This window comes from Phyllostomus discolor, chromosome 7, assembly GCF_004126475.2.
Source record: "Phyllostomus discolor isolate MPI-MPIP mPhyDis1 chromosome 7, mPhyDis1.pri.v3, whole genome shotgun sequence".
In the NCBI taxonomy this organism is placed as follows: Eukaryota; Metazoa; Chordata; class Mammalia; order Chiroptera; family Phyllostomidae; genus Phyllostomus; species Phyllostomus discolor.
This window is the reverse complement of record NC_040909.2, coordinates 119,034,614-119,057,899: the sequence shown is the minus strand read 5'-3', so window position 1 is coordinate 119,057,899 and position 23,286 is coordinate 119,034,614. Positions and strand designations below refer to the sequence as shown.

The 23,286-nt window shown below is 39.9% G+C and overlaps 1 protein-coding gene and 1 pseudogene across 1 annotated transcript in view; one reads left to right on the top strand and one right to left on the bottom strand.

The window, feature by feature from the left end:
• Positions 1-1,174: 1,174 nt before the first annotated feature.
• The window catches only part of PKHD1L1 (PKHD1 like 1), a 144,993-nt gene continuing 122,881 nt past the window's right edge, over positions 1,175-23,286 (bottom strand). Inside the window, exons 69-78 of the mRNA XM_028534074.2 lie at positions 21,055-21,287; positions 20,693-20,860; positions 17,284-17,441; positions 14,536-14,671; positions 11,048-11,392; positions 7,084-7,235; positions 6,549-6,695; positions 6,047-6,200; positions 2,359-2,652; positions 1,175-1,282 (exon numbers count right to left, since the gene is read on the bottom strand). Coding sequence (XP_028389875.1) covers positions 1,272-1,282; positions 2,359-2,652; positions 6,047-6,200; positions 6,549-6,695; positions 7,084-7,235; positions 11,048-11,392; positions 14,536-14,671; positions 17,284-17,441; positions 20,693-20,860; positions 21,055-21,287 — 1,798 coding nt within the window. The 3' untranslated portion in view covers positions 1,175-1,271. The remainder of the gene's footprint in view (positions 1,283-2,358; positions 2,653-6,046; positions 6,201-6,548; positions 6,696-7,083; positions 7,236-11,047; positions 11,393-14,535; positions 14,672-17,283; positions 17,442-20,692; positions 20,861-21,054; positions 21,288-23,286) is intronic.
• Positions 15,060-16,201, top strand: LOC118501810 (annotated as a pseudogene).

Below are 23,286 nucleotides of genomic sequence, written 5' to 3'. Positions count from 1 at the left end.
GAGTTTGGGCTCTGGAGTTAAATTGTCTGGGTTTGAGTCCCAGTCACCTTTAGAAGTTCTGTGAGTTCAACTACTATTTCCCTAACCACCCTGTCAACTCTTAGAAGAGAGAGACAGCATCTTATTCCTTATAGTCTTCTCACTAGAGTGCCTGGTACCTACTAAATGCTAAGTAGATGTTTGATTGAATGAAATGCCGAGTTTATCCATTTACCACCTTGTAAATACTTGTAGTTTTTCTGTTCAGCAAGGTCTTAACAATGACCCAGGGAGAGTATTCTAGGAGATGGTCTACAGAAGAAAGGAGTCTGGAATTCATTGAATTGTCTCGCTGTTCCATGTGCTTGCCGAGTGTCCCTTGTGGGAAAGTAACTTTCGTGGGCACCAACTCCACTTGCTCTGGACATGGCTGTAGGTACCTTTGCTGGGAGTCCTTACTCCAACATAAGCTTACCATTTAAAATTTCCTGAGTGAAAAATATCATTTTTATGGTATGAGAGTTTTTTACTAACTTAGCTACATTAATCTATGGCGCTTTTTGGCAGAGAAGTGTCTCATCTGGTGTAGCCTGGGATTGAGGGAGGTCACACTTTTGGAGGTGGCATTTTTGAGTGGGAAGGAGAAATAATAGGAGGAGTTTGGGCTTATTCTAAAAGCTGTCCCAGGGAGACCATGAAGACTCTTCTTAGAATACTGGCCAGCAGTTGGCAGTCCCACAAATCCAGAACAATCTAGAATTTCTGGGATTTTTGTGGTTCTGAAAAATAGCAACTTAGTCTGAAAAAGATCTAAAACAAATTCTTCCCCCAAATTCTTAGAAATTAGAATTGCTTAGCCCACTGGAAATCACAGCCTCATGGAGGGGTAGAGGAAGTCAGATCGCTCAGTAGGCAGAAAACTTCAAAATGCTTCCAAGATGATCTAAAGAGGTTAAGTCAAAACTAAATAAGCTCCTTCAACTATTTAAAGGATTAGATGATTTATAGGTACAGCATCTTGGAGGTGGCATATCTGCTTCTAAATAAAAGATTTCTGAAAGTTTGTTTTAGATGAAATAAGTTATACACGTATAAGGAATCAAAAGAAATGTATATTTGAAGAAATTTGACTTTTATGATTAAAGCTAATTAACACATTTTCTTATTATAAAAATATCTTTAGTACATTTTTTTTAAAACGTTGTAGATTTTTTCTTATTGGGCAACAAAATAGCTCAGAGAAGAAGCAGTTCTTATATTTCTGTTTTCAGCGTGTTCTTCGGAAGAGCACTTCAGTCGCTTCCTGAGAAGTGAAAACAAAGAAATGTATTTTTAAAAGTAAAATAAGGCAGAGCATGATTTAAAATGTCACGTCAATTTCACCTTGTCTAACTTGTTTATCGTTAGTAAGGCAAGAGCGGTATGTGAAAATCAGTATTTCAAAGTTTGCCACTTCATGTTCGAGTCAGTATTGTGCTCTCTCTGGGGAGCAGTGGAGACGGAAGACTGATGCTTGTACAGTGTGCTTTTCACATATAATTCTTGTCATTTTATTTAATGGAATTTCATGACTGTCTTAACAGCCAGACATTGTGAGTTCAGAATGCAATGTTATTTTTAGAAACCCACCATTTCGTTTTATTAACGGTTGCTCTAGTCTGAATGTGTCCCCCAAAAATCGATATGGTGGAACCCTAATGCTGGATGTGAGGGATGAGTCTTTGGGGGGTGCCGAGGTCATCAGGGCCGAGCCCTTGTGACTGAGGTCAGGGCGCTCATGAAAGAGACCCTGCAGAACTCCCCAGTCCCTTCTGGGGACCTGAGAGAAGTCTGTGACTCAGCATCAGGCTCTGACCGGCTTGCTGGCACCCTGATCTCACACTGGCAGCCTTCAAAATTGTGGGAGAGAAATTTCTGCTCTCTGTAAGCCACCCAGTCTGTGCTATTTTGCTACGGCAGCTTAAATGGACTAAAACCATGGGTGGTGGTTGTTTTATTACTATTTTTTAATCTGCACCGGAGGGTTTATTTTATTATTGATTTTAGAGAGAGAGGAATGGAGAGAAACAGAGAGACAGAAACATTGATGTGGGAGAGAAACATCCATCAGTTACGTCTATACAACACTCAGACTGTGGACTGAACCCACAACCTAGGTATATGTCCTGACCAGGGATCGAATCCACGGTTTCTGTGGTGTACGGGACAACACTCCAACCAGCCAAGCCACCCAGCCAGTGCCGTTATTACTTTCTCAATAGCTGAGACTTACACATGCAGTGATACCATGCACAAGTGTGGTGAGTGATCTTTACTAAATATTTACTGGTCGCTCAATGTGTGGAGACATTCATTGTATAAAAAATGAACTGTGCTCACCTAGATTTACTTTCAAAGTCAAAACTGCAGCCATAAATATTTCCAAGAGCAGCACCCGTCCCATCAGACAGCTGATTACTGTAGTCATCACCTGGGCAGCTGTGCCCACCGTGGATGCCCTGCCTGTGCTGCTGCTGCTGCCGCTGCTGCTGCCGCTGCCACCGCTGCCGCTGCCAATGCTGCCGCCTCCACCACCGCTGCTGCCGCCGGAGACAGACTGCACCAGGAGGCTGAAAGCCTGGGATTCCACCCGAGCAATGTTATCCAGAGTAAATTCGATCTTATAATTTTTCCCTGGAAAAAAATCATTGTGGTGCTTGATTTCCTTTTTATTATTAGTTTTTTATACATTTCCAGTTGACTTAAATATACTGTGTACTTCCTAACAAAGTTTTTTTTTTGAAACAGAGAAAAATAAATAAGTGTAAGTATAATCAACTATAGAGAGCAGGTCCCCGAGTTCGAAGACTTCAGTCTGCCCATCAACCACGGGCAGGGGCACTCTGGGTAGACTGTCGTACTCCGGCATAGATACCTGTTTCTTAGGGCCCTCCTGGTGCCCAGGACTGGACAGGCTGTTTGAAATGACGGCAATGGGAGTGCGAGGAGGTGAAGGGGCTGAGCCTCTGCTTCATCCCTGCATACCTGTGATGAGGGGTGGGGAAGCCTCAGCCTCATTTGGCAGAATTGAGGATGGATACGGAGCTTTTCTTTTGAAATATTTCTTACAGAAGAACTGACAGAGTGGTCAGACAAACTGTTTCCCACGTTTGCTTTAAGTCAGATGCTGTTTTATTGTTGCCAGAGTGTGACCCTTTTTTCTTACCCCAGGTGGAAAGCTTGAAGAAACACTTGTTAGATTTTTTTGGAGAGTAAACCATCAAGAGCTCATCCAGATGTTTTTAATCCACATGTTAAATCTTCCCACAGTCTCGAATATGAGATAATATATTTTTCCTTGACACAATTTCTTCTGGGACTACTGTTATCATTAATAGTGGTTACCACACAGAGCAGGCTTTGTCATTCCTGTGCAACTCCTAAGTTTTATCTCATCTATTTTTCTTCTATATTTAAAAAAATCACTTCCGTTTTCATTCTTTTTCAGGGGGAGAGTTGAGTTAGATCTTGACCACACTGTGCTTTCCCAAACAAAGGCAATGCGTTCTCTACCTTTCAGGGTGGACGGCATTGCTCTGGGGACCCCACCACTGTTACAACTCACAGCAATAATGTATCTGTCTTCCTTCTCTTTGAAAATCTGAATTTTTCTGGCAGGTGTATTTTTTCTTAACAATTTTGCTGCGTAAAGAATTTAGGTTTTTGTTTTTTCTTCTGAGGCATCATGAGGAAGCCCACGCTAGCCTGGTGGAAAGGACACTCCACGGAGAATTGAGGGGCCCTGACGAAATCTGGAATCAGGACCTTAGGGCTGTAACTGCAGTGAAGCCATCCCAGCGGCAGCTTCAGACATCACGGAGCAGAAATGAGCTGTCCTGGCCCAGCTGCCTGAGCCACACTCTTGCGAGCAAGTGGTATGGGTGTTGTTTTAAGCCGTTAAATTTTGGGCTGGCTTGTTGTGCAGTCATAGAAAATGAAATAAGCACTAAATATCCCATAGGTTGTGAGGTAAACATGTTTCAAATGTTACACCCGCTAGCAATACTATTTTTATCCAGGTTACTTAAAGATGCAGTCTGAGCTGTTTCCTTTCTTCTTCTACTCTTTTCTCACCTGCTGCTCACATCCCCATTTTCTGTGCTAGAAACCACCCCCCAGCCCAGGTGGCCCCTGCTTTGCTCTTTATGAAGCTATAAACGGAGGAGTGCACATGGCTACACTGTCGGGCTACAGTCTGACCTACAAGACCCCAGCCCAATCACTACACTGTGGGATTTCCCACAGTGTAGTGATTGGGCTGGGGTGGGGGGTCCTACTAGAAAGGTTATAAGAAAGATACTTTGTTCATTTTCTTGCATGAGCTTTGTTATTATTCCAATTTTTAAGGTGGTTAATGTACAAACTAGCTAACTGTTCTAAACATAATGAAAAGATAACTATACTTGATCTCTCTTTACTGTGCACAACCAGGGAACCGGGGCCCTATACTTAATGGAGAAAAAGAAAAAGCAAGATGAAAAAATAAATTAGGAGCTGTGGCTCTTCTCCATAGCAGGTTGGATAGATGCTCCAAGGGAAGCTTTGAACTCTGAAAGAAAAGTTACTGTATAAAGGAGAGTACTATTTTGTTATCATGATGAGATGCCAAAACCTATACCATTGTTTCAGCACCCCAGTGACCCTGGGTACTTTGGAACATTGCTATTTGGAAGTGGTAGTTTTAAAACTTAGACTCCAGGGTGGGTCTTTGCCACTGGGCATTTCTGGGGTCCACCTTCCTGGGGAGGTAGGCAACCTGCATCATTTCCCATAGAAGGGCTCCAGTCTGCCACCATTTAGACCGGCTGTTTAAGAATTTGGCTCTGCCCTTAACCAGCAAGCAAAGGGTACTCAGGGTCCTTGTCCAAGAGCACATTGCTGAACACATTGTCATTCGACCTTCATCACACACTAGGTTGAGATATTACTGCCTCTCAGGCAGACCAAACTGTCCAGTGTGGAGCGTCATCAAAGCACAAGGAAACAAAAAGTAAGGAAAATAATTATTTTGGAATGATTTTAGTTGTTGGTGTTTAGTGATTAGGAGAAACATCAGACTATTGAACTATTTTACTCATTTTACTCTTTATTTTTATGTTTATCCTCACCTTTAAGTGTGTGTGTCTGCGTGAGTGTTTTTGAAGTAAGGGTGGTGAGAAGTGGGAGTCCCGCCACACAGCTTCCCAGGAGTTAGGGCCCGACCCATAAGGGTCTTAGGTGGGCCCCAGGCTTAGGAGCACAGACTGATGGAGGCCTGCCTCAGGCACAAGCAGTTGAGCCATTGCCCTGTTTTAGGTGCTTTATAATCCACCACCAATAGAGATCTGGTTTTTTCGGACATATCATTTTGGCCTCAGTAGAAAGGCTTTACTAATTAGAGTTACACCAATGGAGATAGTACAAGGAACATGACTGTGTAAGTATTGACTGTATCCACTGTAACAATGTTGAAGCTATCACTTAGCATAGATTCATGGGGTATACTTTATGAGAACTCATAGGGGACCTGTGTTCTGACCTCAGAGCAGCTCATAAGTCTCCATGGCAACTGGTGTATCTGATGGACACTATGCATCTTGATAATGCTCACGTTTTCCCCTCTGCATTGGGTGTCAGAAAGACTAGCACCCACTTTCCAGCCCAAGTCTCAACTCTTGTATGGGGTGTTCAAATTATATGAGCCCTTGTATCCTTTTTTTTTTAATTTGGAAATCTGTTCATTATTCTTATTATAAATGTAATAATACACATTTAATGATAATTTAGACAAACACAAATGGATACATATATGAATCAGGAGATAATTTTGATGCATATCTTCAAATTACCTATTTTAATTTATTTAATTGCTTATTTTAATTTCTATTTTGTTTTGCATATTAACCCTATTAATATTTTTGTAAGCTAGACTAAATGTTTTCTGAAATAAGGCAGAGTATAGGGTTCTGGTTTCCATATATTGACCAAAGTCCTGTAGATTGCTTTGTTCAATTGTAACCTATGTGTGGATCCTAAGGAGATCACTCACCTGCTCTAAGGAGAACAAGGTCGGTGTAGTTGGCCCAACAGCTGCTAAACGGGATTGTCGTGTTTCCACTGAGACCGCTGATGTGGTTATTGTTGGAGTCCTTCAGTGTGGCCTTCAAAGTCAATGAAGTAATCCCAACTGATACACAATTACCCTGAAGGGAAAAAAAAAATGTAGAGAATTCTAATTGTCTTGTCCCATGCATTTTTTTAGGTGTGTAAAACTTTATTTTTTCAATATGCCTCATAACAAATTTAAAGTCTGCAGAGGCCTTTTCCTACACAAAGCTTCACAAATATGGACACTTGGAGCCAGTTCACGGCAAAGGAACATTTATTTTAAAACAGTAAGAGACAATATCCATACATATTAGTCCAACTTCTAAAGGGCGGTGCTATCCTCATGTTGCCAGTGTACCAAGATGAGTGAAGCTGGCTCACCCTCCAGAATTCATATCTTAATGCTTCCTTCCCCTTAAATGAAGCTTTGAGTTAGGACTTACGTCGGAATCCAGCGCCTTTACCGAAGGCTGCTGAGAAAACGGCTGTCCCAGCTGCGCGGCCACCGGCTGAGCGATCACTGCGAGCGAGGCGGTGAACGCCACGTGGTGAACGGGAAACGCGAACCTTTCCACGGGTCGGGCAGTCACCTGTGAAGGGCCACGAGTGATGAAGTGGTTCTCACGGGATAACGACATTCAGTAGCTACCTCACCGCAAGTACAATATTCATTTTTTGCTTAAAAAATATGTTCAATATGTACAAAAAGTATTAGATTTCCTCTAGATCAAATTCATGAAGGATTGTTGTAAATATTTAAAGCAAAGAATGTTTTCCCATAAATAAATTTTTAGAAGCTAGGCTTTCTTTTTTCGACTACTTTATCATTTTAGTGATGTCATAAAAAGTAGCCAATAGTAAATAAATTAAATAGACATACCCCTAAATTATCATCTTGAACTAGAAAAAGAGTTGAAATAAGAAATTAGCAACAATGTTTTATATAGCTAAAATGCATGTTTTTTAGAAATTTCTTACCTTAGTCCAGCCAGAATCACTTGGGCTGGGGATAGGGTTGGTAATGGACATGGAAGAGACATTAAACCCAAGGGTACTATTGGTTTTTCCTAAAATCACAGCTTGTCCAAGAGAAGCAACGATGTCTTGGAGTTCAGAAAACTGCATCCGGCCTATAGGGAAACAGGATTATGACATGTGGATGGTAAGAATACGGAATTTTGAGAACACATGAGTTTTTCACTTAAGTTTTTGTTTGTGCTGCTCCACCCACATTGCACAGTTTTCCAGCTTTCTAACTGTACATGAGCTTAACATGGCAAGGTGGGATTAATAAGGTTAGGAAAACAAAGAACTCAGTAGCATATGTTTTAAAGCCAGAATTTAAAAAAAAAAAAACAAAGGTAGATAAAACGGATACAAGAAAAATGAACAAAAGCATAGTGGAAAAATGTATGTCTCAATTTTATACTTTCCCATGTCATTCTTTGTTGGGAAGTGAAGCACTATCACACATGTCTATCACATGTCATTTAAAAAAGAGCTATTTTGAAATGAAAGGATAAAATTCACAGTATGCATATTAATAAGTTGCTACATTTATTAAATTATTAAAATTATGCTCTGGCTGGTGTAGCTCAGCAGATTGAGCACGGGCCTGCGAACCAAAGGGTCACCAGTTCGATTCCCAGTAAGAGCACAAGCCTGGGTTGCGGGCCAGGTCCCCATTGGAGGGACCATGGAAGGCAACCACTCATTGATGTTTCTCCCTCTCTCTCTCTTTCTCTCTCCTTTCCCTTCTCTCTAAAAATAAATAAATAAAATGTTTTTTAAAAATTGTTGCTTTTTCTGGACAGTGATGATTTTCGAGGTTAAATTTCAGCACTGTGTAGTTATTATACTCTTTTTCTAGCTTGGCAGGTCCACTTAAATCTACTGTCCCTGGGACACTCCTTTCCTCATGAAGTGGCACTTCTATTCATCACACTTCTCTTGTCAGGAACTTTTGCTTGCTCTCTCTTCCACTTCATCCTTCACCTCCCCTTCACACCGTGTAATCAATGAGCAATTTCTATATTTTCCCATCTCCACTGTCAAAATCCCAACGAACGCCATCATCACTGGACTTCCTTGTATCTGTTCTCTCCCCCTTCCTTCCATCCTCTACATTGTAGTCAAAGAGTGATCTTCTAAACACCATTTGTCACCAGGACAACATTTTGGTGGCCTGTCGGCCTTGCCAACCACCGTTTTTAGATATTCAGCATCTTCCACATCCAGAGTCCTGCCCTGAAGACTCTGACCACTGACTTTCTTCCATTAAGGCTCAGGAAGAAGAAGTTTAAAAGGTCTCTTGAGGTTGACTCAGGCCCTTCTGGATAAATGCTCAGTCTTTCAGATCCCTCCCTCTCTCCCCACTTCCTCTACGCACTCTTCTCCAAGACAGCTCCCCAGACATGAGGGTTCACGTGCCCTAACGGTGTCAGGACAAGGGGGCTTCAGGTCCACACACTACTACGACCCTCTGTCCTCACTGGACTTTGGTACAGACTGGCAGGTCTGAGCTGGTCTGCACTGCTCATGGGTACTCTCGGACCATTTGACATGGGAAGGTATCCACTTCTGTAGGCTGCCACCTGGAAACCTAAGACCTTAACTTGAGGAGATCTTGTTCCTGACCTCAGGACTCCGCTTATCCAGAGATCCCCTCAGTCCTGGAGGACCCTTTTCTAGGACATCGGGAACTTCTGGATATCCTGACACTATGCGAAGCCTTTGGGAGCCAGGATGACTACTGTGTGCTTATCTTTTTGCTGTTTCCTGATATTTTGCAGTGATGTTGCTCCATGATAAGTGTGGGCTTTCTCTGAGACTCAACACCTTATCCCAGTCGAGGTCTGGGCAATATGCCAATGGTCTGTCTCCCCCTCCATTCTTATCTCCATGAGTTTAGACTACTTATTCATAACTGGATAAATCTGACGAACAAGACAGAGCTGCTTTAAGGGGATAAAGGTGGGGAAGAGTTGTGGGTGAGAAAACTTAGATCACATATACATAAATCATAGTTTCTTGGGATATCTAAGTGGCTATTATGCTAAATATTGGCCCCCAATACACGGAAGGGCTTATCAGGGCTTTCTAAGAGTCATTGAACAATCTGTGTATGAACCTTGGACCCACTACAGTTCCTAGGTTGGATTAACAGACTCTGTTTGGTTCAATGCTGTGAACCCTGTAAATACAGGAAGTGGGTGGCTGGTGACAAGGCACAGGACATTGTGAGAGAACTGGTTATAACTCAAGCCTGTGCTTCCTGTTTCCTTCAACAAAGAGAGGTAGTTGCTCAGCACCTCCCTCTGCTCATGTAAGCCTTTCAACAGGCTTATCTCCACAGGGGAAGAACCTCCTACCTGTCTACCTGGTAGAATTACAGAATGGCAATGTGCCTCTTGTAGAGTCAACAGTAAACAAACCTCCTGGGGAAATGAGTGATGACCCCTAGTGGCAGAAGGCGAGAGCTTCACCCAGTACACAGGTTTACACAATAGGAGAGCCAGGGAGTTCAATGAAAAGAGGTGCTGGAAAGTGATAAAGCAGATCTGGATTTTGAGTCTGAAATTTAAACAGTTTGGAGGCTCTCTTTAAGAAAAAGAATGAAAAAAAATTTCACTTTTAAAACTTTTTTAGCAACATTCAGTGATCTGACCACATAATTAAATGGAGACTTTTTCCAGGGCCTTGGAAGTTAAAGCAACTCCGGAGACTTATTTGTACAAATGAAGAGCCTTGAAGTTTAAGCTTTATGAGCTGGACTGTAAACTTCCCCTGACAGAGCCTTAAAACTCGTCTTCTCTGAGAGGTGAGGCACCTAGGTGGCAGTGCTTGTGCCGGACCACTGGAGACAATGGCAAGGTGGGGAACTGGCACCTGGGGTTAGCAGCAGGAGGCCAGGAAAGTTCAGTTGCACCTCAAAAGAGGCTTGTGCAGTGCAGAGAACACCACCCACCTTGCAGCAGAGGCTATTAAATCCAGAGGTCACCGTGAGGGCCTGAGGTCAGGAAAGCCCCCTTGGTACTTAGATACCAACTTGAACAGACTGGACGAATGGAGGGGAAGAAAACCTGAAGACTACACATTCACCCAACTGCCCCAAATGAGTCACTCTAAAGAAATCACTGCTATGATTTCAACAAAGACACCTGCTACGAGACAGTAGAGCTTATTTTTATCTGACGTCTAGAAAATAAGGGTATGGAGAGTGAGAGACTGAGAAAGGGGTGGGGGTTGGTGAGACTGACTAGATTAGTCACAGGAATTACTGATAGAACATACGCTTGCACATTTGTACTTGCTGGGTAAATCTGTGACTTTACTGTGGAAGTCTATCCCGCCACTCCACTGCCCAGAACCTCCAAGGGTCTAAACACTCTTTCTTTAGGAAAACATCCACAATCCTTCTTCAGCTTATGAAGAGGAGAGCTTCCTTTGGTTTCCCACAACCTAGCGCCTGCTGCCTCTCAACCCCATGTCCAGCAGCGCGCCCTTCCTGGCTTCTTCCCCCACGGACCTATCAGACCTCTTCCACTTCTTCTAACACACCAGACTCTCAGCAGCTACTCCTCGGCCTTGAACTTTCTCACCCCCTTCTTTTCATTGAGTGACTCTCTTTCACGTTTAATCTCTCAGCTATAAGGTCACTTCCTTAGATCACTTCTAAGATCTTTTATATTAGGCAAAATCCTTGTGTTGCATTTATTAATTGCTATAATACTAAAATAGAAGTTCAAATTCCTTTATAATTTCAGAATAGACTGGGATTACAGGAGTGGGCCAGGGAAAAAGGTCTTCAGGCCCTTACAGGCTTCAGGATGTGGGGTTGGTGGGGTTTCCTGAGGGCAAGCTTGCCAGGCCTTGATGAGGTCATTTGTGGGTGTGGACTCAGTCATTAGGTTGCTCTGTCTCAAAGGTCTACAGCTCATACCTGCAGTGTCATTGTTTATGAACTGAGCGGGTGCATCTCCAATCTCCAGTTCAACCACGAGTCCCGTGGATCTCTTCTTCCGCAGTCCCTCCCTTCCTTTTATTTTGCTGATACGGATTTTGTCGCTTGGTATCTTCAGGAATAAGGCAAGATTTCTAACCAGATGATGAGAGCTATAAAAGTCATCCTCTGTTACGGCAGGTATTTGGAAAGAAACAAAAATGACTGCAGTGGTGTGGATTTCAACAGGTGTAGTTCCTTTGACCAAAAGGTAAAGCATCTGGTAGGTTCTGTCAAAGTAGTTTTCACCAAGGACAGTGGAATTCAGGTCGGGAAGGAATTGCTCTATGAAGGAAAAAAGCCCAAATAGCTTCTTGATAAGATCACAATTACCATGTAGTATTTAATATTTGTTTAAATTTAGGAAATTCTGACAAAGTTCAACATTATCATTCTTTCATAGTAAAGTATGCATATCAAAAACAAAAACTCTTATAGAACTGGCAAGGAATATTAAAGTCAATCATTTCTATAATACCATTAATAATCATTATATATTAAATTTATTTTAAATAATTTATGATAAAACAATTTAAAAACCAGAAATCATTGCACATTAAATTTACTTTATAAAACAATACTAAAGACACAATATAAATGAGAAATAAAATCTATTTATAAACCCAGGAGCCTATATTATAACACTATTTACAATCAGTATGTCCAACCCACTGCCCATGGGGTACATGTAGGCCAGGATGGCTGTAAATGTGGCCCAGCACAAAACTGTAAATTTACTTAAAACCTTATGATATTTTCTTGTGATTATGTGTTGAAATGTATTTAATGTGTGGCCCAAGACAACTCTTCTCCTTCCAATGTGGCCCAGAGACACCAAAAGGTTGGACATCCCTGGTCATGTTCAGAATTTTAAAGCCTTGACCAAAGGCATTTGGTGATTTAAAAAAATCTAAATTTAACTTTAATAACCATCTAGTTTGTGCAGTGCTATATAGTAAATCTTGAGGAGCATTTACCACTCGGTGCTTCTATTTTTACCAAGGACAAAAGTATGTAACAATGAAATATATATTAAAATATCCCAGAAGAATCTTACATCGATGAAACAGGCTTACATTTCAGCCTGAAAAATCTGTGATTGGTGCAAAACAAATTCTACGAGGGAAATACATTTTGTAAAAGTGATTGGGATTATTAGGTTTACAGTCGTGAGTATGCAACCCACAGTGCTTATTCTTGTATAATTATTCATTAATTATTGTATTTTCCATATAAACAACTCTAAACCTACTTTTTCCCACCTCTATATATGTGATTTTATGGCAGAAGGTCAATAATGTCTAAGAGATAATATGTCTACTAAGACCTGTTGAGAACTGAGCCCTGGCAAAGGCTGAATTGGATAATAGTACTGGAATAAGACATGTAGATTTTCACCATATTTCATAGTAAGGCTTGCCAAAAAAAAGTAAAATAAAATTTTGGACAGAAGAGGGTATTTCTTATGAATGTAATAGACATTCATAACAATGGCATTAAGAAGCCATTTCATTATTGCTATATGTGTATTTCTTTACTATCTGCTACGATAAAATTCTAGATGCAATTTGGTTTAAATATTCTGTGAATCTGAAGAATGTGCTTTTGTATTATACTCAAATCACTGTTACAGGTGAATATACCATTTATCCTAGGTGATTATCCTAGGTAACCATCTCATGTCTTCCCCGAAATGTGAGGAAGCAGAGATATCAATAATAAAAAATTGGGTAATCTAAAACAATATGTATAGATTCATACATAATATAGGAAGATTATTTTGCATTCCAGGTGTGAAAGCAGTGTGTTCATTTAGAAGCGATGTCACTGCAGGGAGAAACACCTCTAAGAGGGCAGAGTCTGTTTTCCAGCCCTTCAACACCTACATAACCAGTTCCTTATATTAAATTCTGCCTGTAGGGAAAGTTTCCACTTTCTTGACTTAAATGATAGACTGCTTGGTACAAAAGTGATGTCTAAAAAAAAACAGTTAAAATTTATGAAAATTAAGCTGTAAGTAGGTGCAGTTATGTTGTATGTAAAAATAATAAGCCTGGCTCTCTTAGCTGATAAGAGGTAGTATAGCATCATGGTTGGCTCAGTGCATGGGTTCTAGAGCTAGTCTGTGTTCAGGGAGTCTTCGCTCTGCCCTTGCTGGCTTTGATACTGCTACAGACTGAATTGTGCCCCGCCTCCCCCCCAAATTCATGTGTTGGAGCCCTGGCCCCCAAGGCAGCCATTGGAGTTGCTGGTTTAGATCAGGTCATGTGCTGGGGTTGCGGGGGGTGTTGGGGGGTACCTCATAATGGATCAGTGCCCTTATAAAAAGAGATACCAGAGACCTTGGTTGCTCTTGCATACTCTCTCTCTCTGCCCTGTGAGGACACAATGAGAAGGAGGCCATCTGTGAATCAGGAGGAGAGCTCTCACCAAACCGACCGTACTGGCACCCTGATCTAGCACCAGCAGCTTCAACTGTAATAATTTTCTTTAAGACACCAAGCTTATGGAATTTTGTTTGACAGCTTGAGCCAAGACAGAGACTGGGCAAATAACTTCACCTCCTTGTGTCTCAGTTTACTCATCTGTGCCTACCTCATAGGGTTATTATCAGGATATAGTAACAATGTGTTATTACAGGCACAGCACTTAGAACAGTGCCTGGCACACAGTAATGTCTCTGGAAACGTTAGTTACTCATATTATTAGTAGAAATAGATGGTAATGAATATGGATATACATTCATGCTCTCATGTCTGCTTATATTATGATTCACAGCACACATTTATGTGACTGTTAGAGAAGATTACCGGGCACGCCTAAAAATGATAATAACTAGCACATGCAGAATGGAATGCATTGACCTTATTAGTACTGGTTTAACAAAAAGACTTTAATGAGCAGAGAAAATCCTGGTTTTGCAAATATTAGTAAATAGGAAGTTTAGCCTCTTCCACATATTTCATTTAAATCCAGAATTTAGTTTATTATATTTACTTCATGATGTTTAGTTGATGTAATACTAGCCTTCTTAGCAATACTTGTAGTGATTGCCAATTCATTTAGGCTGTGACCTCTATGAAACAGAAGTAAGGCAGAGGTAGGATAAAAATTCTATGCAAAATTTCTCTTGCACACAGAAATAACTAAACTAAGTGTGTAGAATGTAACTGTTCTCGGGGCCTGAGGAATGTCCATCATGCCCCCAAAACCCATATCTGCGTGCGTGCAGATAGATGAGACTTCCATCAAGAGTGATCTGTTAGGACACACAAGTTATAAATGAACACATCTTAGTATGTGGTGACTGCAAACTTTTATCTTGCATTCATGAATAGCTAAGGAACTAAAAATGTGAATGAAATATTAAGAAAAGATTTTATATGTAATTATATATACGATGTATATTGTATTTTTCTGATAAATACCTGTGTACGGATGTCTATTAAGTTCACAGTGTTTCTGTTGGGTGTTCCATAGTGTATTTTTGGGGCAGACCAATGCATTGTTCACATAGACATCCAAACGCTGCAGTGTGGAAAAGAAGATTCCTACCAGAACAGCCTGTTAAAAAGAAACAACATTTTTGCATCTTAAGAGAACAATGAGACAGAATATTAAGAATTTAGAACTTAAAAATGTCTTTCAACTATATATATCTTCTGCAAAAAAATTAAATTTTATGGACTTAGGATACATATTGAGCTAAAATTATTAAATGGACTTACATTCAACCATTCATAGAGATGTTACAACTTAACTGATAATTCTCAGTAGAAAAGTGTAAAGTAAAAGAAATTAAGAGCAGAGAATCTCTAAGTTAAATAAAGGCTCCTTTTAAAAGATAACAGAGTTGAATATAAGATTTCCACTGTAGGGGCAGAGGAAACAGGGAGCTTAGCATTGCTCTGTGTAATGCAACCACACAAAACTAGCTACTAAATGTTGAAAAATGTTTATTTCTGAGACAAATATGGTAATAAGACTAAAAAAAATCAGCCAAAATAACTCTCCTATCTGACTCAGTTTTGTTTGTTTTCCACATTTATATTCCACAAATCTCACGCTACCCAGTGTAATCATAAAGTTTCAGCTGGTGCAAAAGATGAATTATACATTGTTGAAGCAGAGGCAATATATTATGTAGGCAGTCCAATGAAAGTAACACTGGCAACTTTGAAAATGTCTGAACAGCCAACGGCTGCCCTTGGTGGCTTTGAAATAAAACCACCTGTGGTCTTACAGTTGAAGTGTAGTTCAAGGCCTGAACATTTTAGTGGACAGCATTCTGTGGCTGTGGAGGGAGATACAGCATCAGAAGGTAAAGAGGAGGAACATGTGAAACCCCCAACTATGTCTGGAAAGCATTCTGTCCCTGGAAGTTGTAGCAGCAAGGTTCCATAGGAAAACATAAAGCTTGCTGCTGATGAAGATGATGAGGAAGAGGATGGGTGAGGATGAAGAAGCTGAAGGAAAAGCTCCAGTAATCTATATGAGATACTCCAGGGAAAAACGCACAAAAATCAAACCAGCATGGAAAAGACTCAAAACCATCAATACAAAATCAAGAATCCTTCAAAAAACAGGAAAAGAACTCCTCAAACACTGAAAAGGTCTAGTTCTGTAGAAGATATTAAAGCAAAAATGCAAGCAAGCATAGAAAAAGGTGGTTCTCTCCCCAAAGTAGAAGCCAAGTTCATCAGTTATGGTATATGAAGAATTGCACCCAGAAGATTGACCAGGAGGCTATTCAAGATCTCTGGCAGTGGAGGAAGTCTCTTTAAGAAAATAGTTTAGCAGTTTGTTAAAATTTTCCACCTTATCTCATTTCTGTAAGAGTTGATATCTGGCTGTCCTTTTTCATAACGCTGAATGAGAACTTCCCCTATCATGTCTGATAAATGTTGTCCAGGTTCCATTGCCAAGAATGTGTTGTCCAAATGCCTGTTTAGTTTTAAAAGATGGAACTCCTACCCTGTGCTTGGTTTTCAGTATGTATGGGATATTTTGATAGAACATAGTAGTGGTGGTGGTCAGACAAATGGAATGGTGGGGAGACAAAAACATACATGTGAAATAAACTCAGTATTTTAATAAAGTAGAAAAAAAAGTCTTTGAAGAGCTAAGGGAGAGATTCTCAGGCAGCCTTATAAGCCCCTGTGAGGACAGGACTCTGCCTCTCAGACAAAGACCGATAGGGAAATTATTGCAGGGTTTGGGCAGAGGAACGACCTCTCCTGACTTACGTTTTGAGAGTATCTTGGTGGCTACTAAGGTGAAAACAGATAATAGAGGGGCAAGGGGAGAGCAGGAGGAAGGGCTGGGAAGCAATTGCCTTCATCCAAGGAAGAGATACTGTTGGCTCAAACTGGACAGTAGCAGTGGAGAGAGTGAGAAGTGCTTAGAGTCTAGCTATTTTGAAAGGAGACTCAGCGGGATTTGCAGATGGGTTGGATGAGGAATGTGAGAGAAAGAGAAGAATCAAGAATTGGCCCAAAGTTTTATCTTGAGCAACTAAAAGGATGGGAAGGCTGTTACCTGAGAAGGGGCAGGTATCTCCTTTCGTCACTCCTCTCTCTGCTTCGCCTCATCAGCATCCTTTCTTCACGCTCCTAATGCTCTCAGACTTTCCAGTCTCACACTCTTAGAAACAAAAATCTCAACTAACCTTACACTCTTTCCCACCAGCATGGTATATATAAGTTTAATCATCTGAGCTGAATTCAGTTCATAGCAAAGACTTGACATAAATGAAGACATTTTAGATAACATGCTGTGATCTCTGGAGTTTTAAAGTCCAAAGACATATTTCTGACACCTATAAATAACAGCAGCATGGAAGAATAAATATATAATTCCAGTGACTAGCTTTGGATGTGCACTATTTTTACGTAAAAATTCAGGTTTGCTTCCTAATCGCACAAAGCATAGGCCTCACTGTCACACCTCATACATGCACTGAGTGCATATGGGGCACAGGTGTTTGGTGCTCATATGTGCTCTCAAGCCGATGAAAACTGTCTGGACTAGTGTAGTACCCTGAGGATCCTTGAAAAGGAGCTATGGCTGAAGATGTTCAAGAGGACAGAGGAAGAGATAAAGCTCTCAGCACACAGAAATATAAACAAGCAATCAAAACCAATAACTCCTAAGAAACTATTTCCATCTTGCCTTACCTTGTCAGGGTCAACGTTAAGCAACAGCAGTCGAAGGTTCTGAGGACTGGTGCCAGTGAAGTAAACTTCGTAAGATTTGCCCAGAGCCACAATGCTATGAAACAGGGACAGCCTTCTCTGGCAGGTGTATCCAGCACACCAGCCGTGGTCCTGTGGACCTAAATCCACATAAAATGCAAGTTCAAGTTCCCTATGATGAATGTTATTCGTGCACAGTCTGATGAGTAATTGTATTAAAAATAAATGGCAGTGATTAGGTTCAGTATTTACAACCAAAACCCATCTACCCAGCGATCTGAGCTATTTCTCAAATCTTGGCTAAAAAGGAAAGCAGAGAAGCAGCTCCCTCACCTACTCTTACTGTTACACTGCCCAGGGCAGGCAGGGTAAATTAATGTGCTGAGGATTTGTACTGGAAGGTCAATGAGGAAAGAGTAGATTTGCATGGTTCTCTACTTTAATAATCATATACATGGTAAGGAAGAAAATGCTTCATCCATTCTCCCACTTTTCAAATGTTGAGTTTGGGTGGGAAACCACCTTTCTCAGACTCTGTTGAGAAAAATGCTCTAAAGGAGTTAATTTGTTAAAAATAGAGCCTGTACTGTACCTGGAAACACGGATATTTCTATGCCTGAACCATCAGCTCTTCATTAGCTCTTTCTTACACTTACTCATTTGTTCACCAGTTACTTTGTGAATTCAACACACTCCTAAGTTTGTTTTTATTGTCTTTAATCTTCTTCGACTGTTATTTTAGTACATTTTTGTTAATTAGTGTGATTATAGGTATTGTTTGAGGGTCAACATTATTAATGAATTGAAGCAGCCTGAGAAATAACACTCCAATAAACTCTAGAAAGCCAAAAGATAGTGTATGCTTTTCTATCCGAATTTAGACATTCCTAGAACAGGTACAGTGTGACTTTTGTAGCAAACCTCTTTATTTCACTTCAGTTTTAAAGTGGCTGAGAATATTGTAGTATATAAAACACTGAATGAAATATGGAATGATGGATTTTTCTTGATGTTTTTATTCATTGGCTTTGCTCATATTCCTGGCTTACTTAAATTATTATCAATATTTATAACTGGACTTCAATCAAATTTTAAACCAATATTAACTTCTGTAGTTCAAGTAGAACATAAGCTTTCCCTTAGCAACCAAACTATAAATCTTACCTTTAAATAAACCTTTGTGGATTTTTAAAACAAACAGAAAGAAATTACTGCATATAAAACAAAAAATTTAGAGTGACAGAAGTCACTTAGTGTAGTGCATCCCAAGTTTCAGTGATTCTTTTAGTACCTTCATAATTTCTGAAATGCTACTATCATTTACTTCAGACTTTTTTAAATTGAGAGAGACTTTTTAAATTTTAAATTTATTTTAAAGAGAAATGTCATGCTACTGTTGTAAAAGGAAAACTTGTATTGCTTTTCAGAAAAGGAACATGTGAAAATAAACAGAATGCGATCTTTCTCCACCACCAAAAACCATCTCCACTACTCAATGAGTGGCCTAAAATTCTTCCCTCAGTCTCTCTGCTTTATAAGATCTGGAAGGCAGCATTTGGAATTGGGTTGATTGCAGGTCATAGAAACCAGGCAGATTGTATGTTGGAGCAAGAGACGTGGGTGAGAAGAGCTTAAAATCATATAACTCTAAGACACCTCTGATTTAGCTCATTCTCTTTAACACTTTTGAAAAATGGAATATTTTTGTGGGGTAAAGGCTGTTTTTTTTAATCTTAGATTATTATTATTATTATTATTATTATTATGTACAGAGATGTTTCTGATTGGGGTTATGTGCCCCGTGAGCACTTGAACGACGCTTCAGCTTTCTTAGGAACCAACCTCTGAGCCCCTGGGGGGCTATTTCAGGGCCCTACACTGAGTCCCTACCCTCTGTTTTTGGTAGCTTTTGGAAGTTATCTTATTCCTTGAAAAAGTCTTGATCTGAATTCATATTGAGACCTTTGCCTCCACTCTGGACCAGAGTCACCATAGCCAGAATGTAAGGAACTCAGACTCTAGATCTTGCAAAATGTTCTGGGCAGTCTAAGGAATAAATGAAAATAAAACAAAACACATCATTTCAAGATTAAATATTCTAAGGATTTATGAAAATAAAATACAAGTAAGCTGAGAATAATTGTTCTTGAATACTCCAAATAATACATTATCATTTTTTAAATTTTTATGTAAGGCAAATTGAATTTCTGGAGATACTCTGTGTAAGGAAAGAGGCCACACATTAACCTGGCAAGCTCAGGGGAGGTCTGCATGGCTGCATAGTAAGGGTGCCATTCGGACACCTAGAGCAACCACAAAGGATGGGCTGAAATTAAAACTTTTTTTTTAAGATTTTATTTACTTATTTTTAGAGAGGGAAGGGAGAGAGAAAGAAACATCAATGTGCGGTTGCTGGGGGTTATGGCCTGCAACCCAGGCATGTACCCTGGCTGGGAATCGAACCTGGGACACTTTGGTTCCCAGCCCGCACTCAATCCACTGAGCTACGCCAGCCAGGGCAAATTAAAACTTTTTAACCAAGGGCAGTTGATGGTGGGTAGTCACATCCCAGGCTGGTGTTTTTCCCTAACAAAGGTGGATCTTTACCTTAACTGAGCCTGTCTATTGTCCTTTTGCATCTATGATAACATACTTTTGGAATGTCTAGGTAACTTCCCTTCTTTCCAACCTCTTAGGTACAGTTATTTACACAGGAGCTGAGACCACAAATCCCCTCATTGTTATTGTTATCTTGTTGACTGTTGACTGCTAACTATCCCTTTTCCACCTATGTAAAAGAAGTATGTGTCAATCAGTTTATCTTTAATCCAATCCCAGAGGTCTCTGGAGTCCCACCCCCACCCCTTTGCTTCCCTCTCCCCAACCTATCACGAGTGGATTTAATGTAATCCCCTTATGTCTCTTCCTTTGATTGTAATGTATAAAATAAGGTGCTAAACTGCCATTCTCTGTAGCATTTCTCAATCCATTGAGATTTTGCTTCCAATAATTGTCATCAGTTTGGCTCAAATAAAATCACAAAAATTCTCTGAAGGCTTGAATGTTTCTTATGTTAATACTCATACCAACTTTTTCTTAAAAGTATTTGTGTCACCTTATCATTATAAGTATGAAGATTACTTAAGAAATAATTTACTTCTCTCCCTCCTTCTAGCGGTCAATTTGGAATCACTATGGTGGCTTTCCAACACAGAGAACTGCTGAAGAGCCAAGTATCTCTCTTACACATAGCTCTTTCTTACAAACAGGAGACAAAGAAGTCCTGATGTTTTCTACTTTTACGTGATAAGTAATTTATGAGACGTCTCCATGCACGTAATAAATAGTGAAGGCTTTGAGTAACCCTAGTTTGTTGATATCGAACACCTACCATTAATGAGGTCTACATAACCATTGCTCACGACAGCCACTGGTGAGAGTCGTCGGGTTTCTGTGTCAGAATCCAGGCTTTCAACAACCATCATTGCATATTCCATCCCAAAGCACCTATAGCTTTGCCATTCTGGAATGTATTTACAGGTGGAATCTCTAACAATTCCTAGAAACATAGGTACATACATTTTAGCATGAAATGAAATCTCTTTGCAAAAGCATCCACATACTATCTTTTCTTGTTATGGAACATGAATAAGTAAAAAAAATACATTATTGGTTGAGTATATCTATCATTAAAGGTAAAAGATATGTTTTGTTTCACATATTCAAGGACTAACAGAATAATATCCAACAAACCTTTATAAGGTGCTTTCTCAGTGACAGGAATTCTACTTCCATTTGGGAATGTGAGCATCACCTTAGGAATTCTGTAGTCCCCAATTCCAAGTTGGCTATTTCCATCCCATTCATATTCTGACTGAGGTATCACTGAACCAGAATTCCCCAGAAAGGAGCCATCCAAATCTCTGAGAAAAGATTTCCTTTTGGCATCACAAACCATGTCTACACAATCAGATGGATTCACTTTCCTGTGGAGGAAAAGGTGAAATGAATGGATACCTAGATTTAGTATCCCTACCCCATTTCTAGGGAGCATTTGAGTGTACTTGAGTATCTGATAAGAGAGTATCCCCCCAAAATTGACTGATTGAATCTTATCATTTCTGACAGGATTCAATGTAGGACCAATTAGCATACGTAATAAGCATTGTAATGAGGTTTGTTTTGCATTGTGTTGACTTGGTGTATTATGAATTCATTAACATTTCAAAAGGACATGTTACACCTGTGGAATATAAAATTAGAATTCCATTTTGTTGTTCCATATTTTGTTGAATAATAGCTTTCATATTTGTGAATAGCATATAATATACTAACATTACCTCACTGAACAGGTGAACAATTACTGCTCAGAACACACAAAATCCCTGTGTTGGCAGGGAAGTCTTCATTATTTTCCCTCTCCTTCTCTGTTTTTAATGGGTTTTTAACATTATAAAGGTGTTGTATGCTTACTATAAAATAACCTAAATACTTGGTAAAAATTGAGTCCCCTTCACCCTCCTGTCTCAAGCTCTCAGGCTTATCACAAACTGCAGATTAATATATATTCTCATAGGCTTTTCCCTATGTGTATATAAACAGATATACTTGGATTATGATGTCATACTACATATTTTAGTAAGCATTCTGTAGATACCAAAACTATAAGAGATGAAATACTATAAACTCATAATGCAGTTCAACCATAGATGGTATTCTGCTTTCATCTTGGGACACCTGGAGTGTTGAGTAACTGGTTATAAAAACAAAATAGCTGCTCAGTTTGCAATGTACTGTACATTGTATAGCATACATGAATACAGTACATCTACACTATATTATCATATATTCTAGGGGGAAGTATAATTTATTGCAGAGTTATAGCAACACAATTATAGGGGAAAGCTCAGATCTATTAGATACTATTAGCATATCTCTTCCTTTTTGCTATAAGAGAGACATAAAACTGTAAGTTAGCCCTTATTATAACACTGTAGTAGTTTTGCAGATGATCTGAATAAATATTCCTGTAGGTCATGTGTTCTCTGTTTTCAAGTAAGTGCAGAATGCTTTGGTAAGCAAGTCTGTGGGTAAGTGCCTAGCAGCACTCACATTATAGCTTAGGGCTCCGCCTGACTTCAGGTTCCAAAGAGGCTGAGAGGTAAACTTTGTTCAAGTTAATTATTGAGGGCGTCCTCTCAAATGGGAAGGCGAGCAGCCACATAGAGTGAGGAAAAGCAAAGGGAGATGACTAGGAGCTGTAGACTCTCTTCAATCTGACCCCAGGGAACCTCTGCATCAAGAGTTGCACCCAGATTCGTTCCTACCTGGAGACAAGGGAACCGGCCTCTTGTACCCTGAATAAATTAGTCACTTTTCATGGTCGGCAAGAAGATGGTGGTAGGAAGGGTTTTACCCTCCAAAAGATATTCCTGTTTAGCTAAGAGCAATTCTCTGGGAAAACGGGTAATTTTTGGCCCACATTTAGAGCATGTGGGGACTGGAGGAACTCCCTAGTAAAAAGAGTCTGGAGAAAGCATCAACAGTATCCCAATTAAAGCACAGAACTCAAAGACATTATACTTTATAATGCCATATTTTCTTCATGACCTAGATATTAAAATTATAAATTAAATCTTAAAGATTAAATAAATAGGAGCTAATAACTTTTTAGTGGACTGCAGTTCAACAATAATTAGATGAAGAGCAGTGGGGCTGCCACCCAAACAAAATGCGATGCAGTCGAACTGTTTGTGAGACAGCGTTCCTCTGAAGAGAGGTCTATCGACAGCATTATTCCTTACCTCCTCCCCAGACTGCAAATGGGCAAAGGTCTCTAACAGAAAATGTCTTACCTCCAATATTGCCTAACATCTAAATTCCTGGTCTGCACCTCTTAGGAAGAGTAGCAACTATTGACTATATTCTTTTAAGCCTTAGAATCTAAGTGGTTCACCTTCTACAAATATTCCAACACCACTTGAC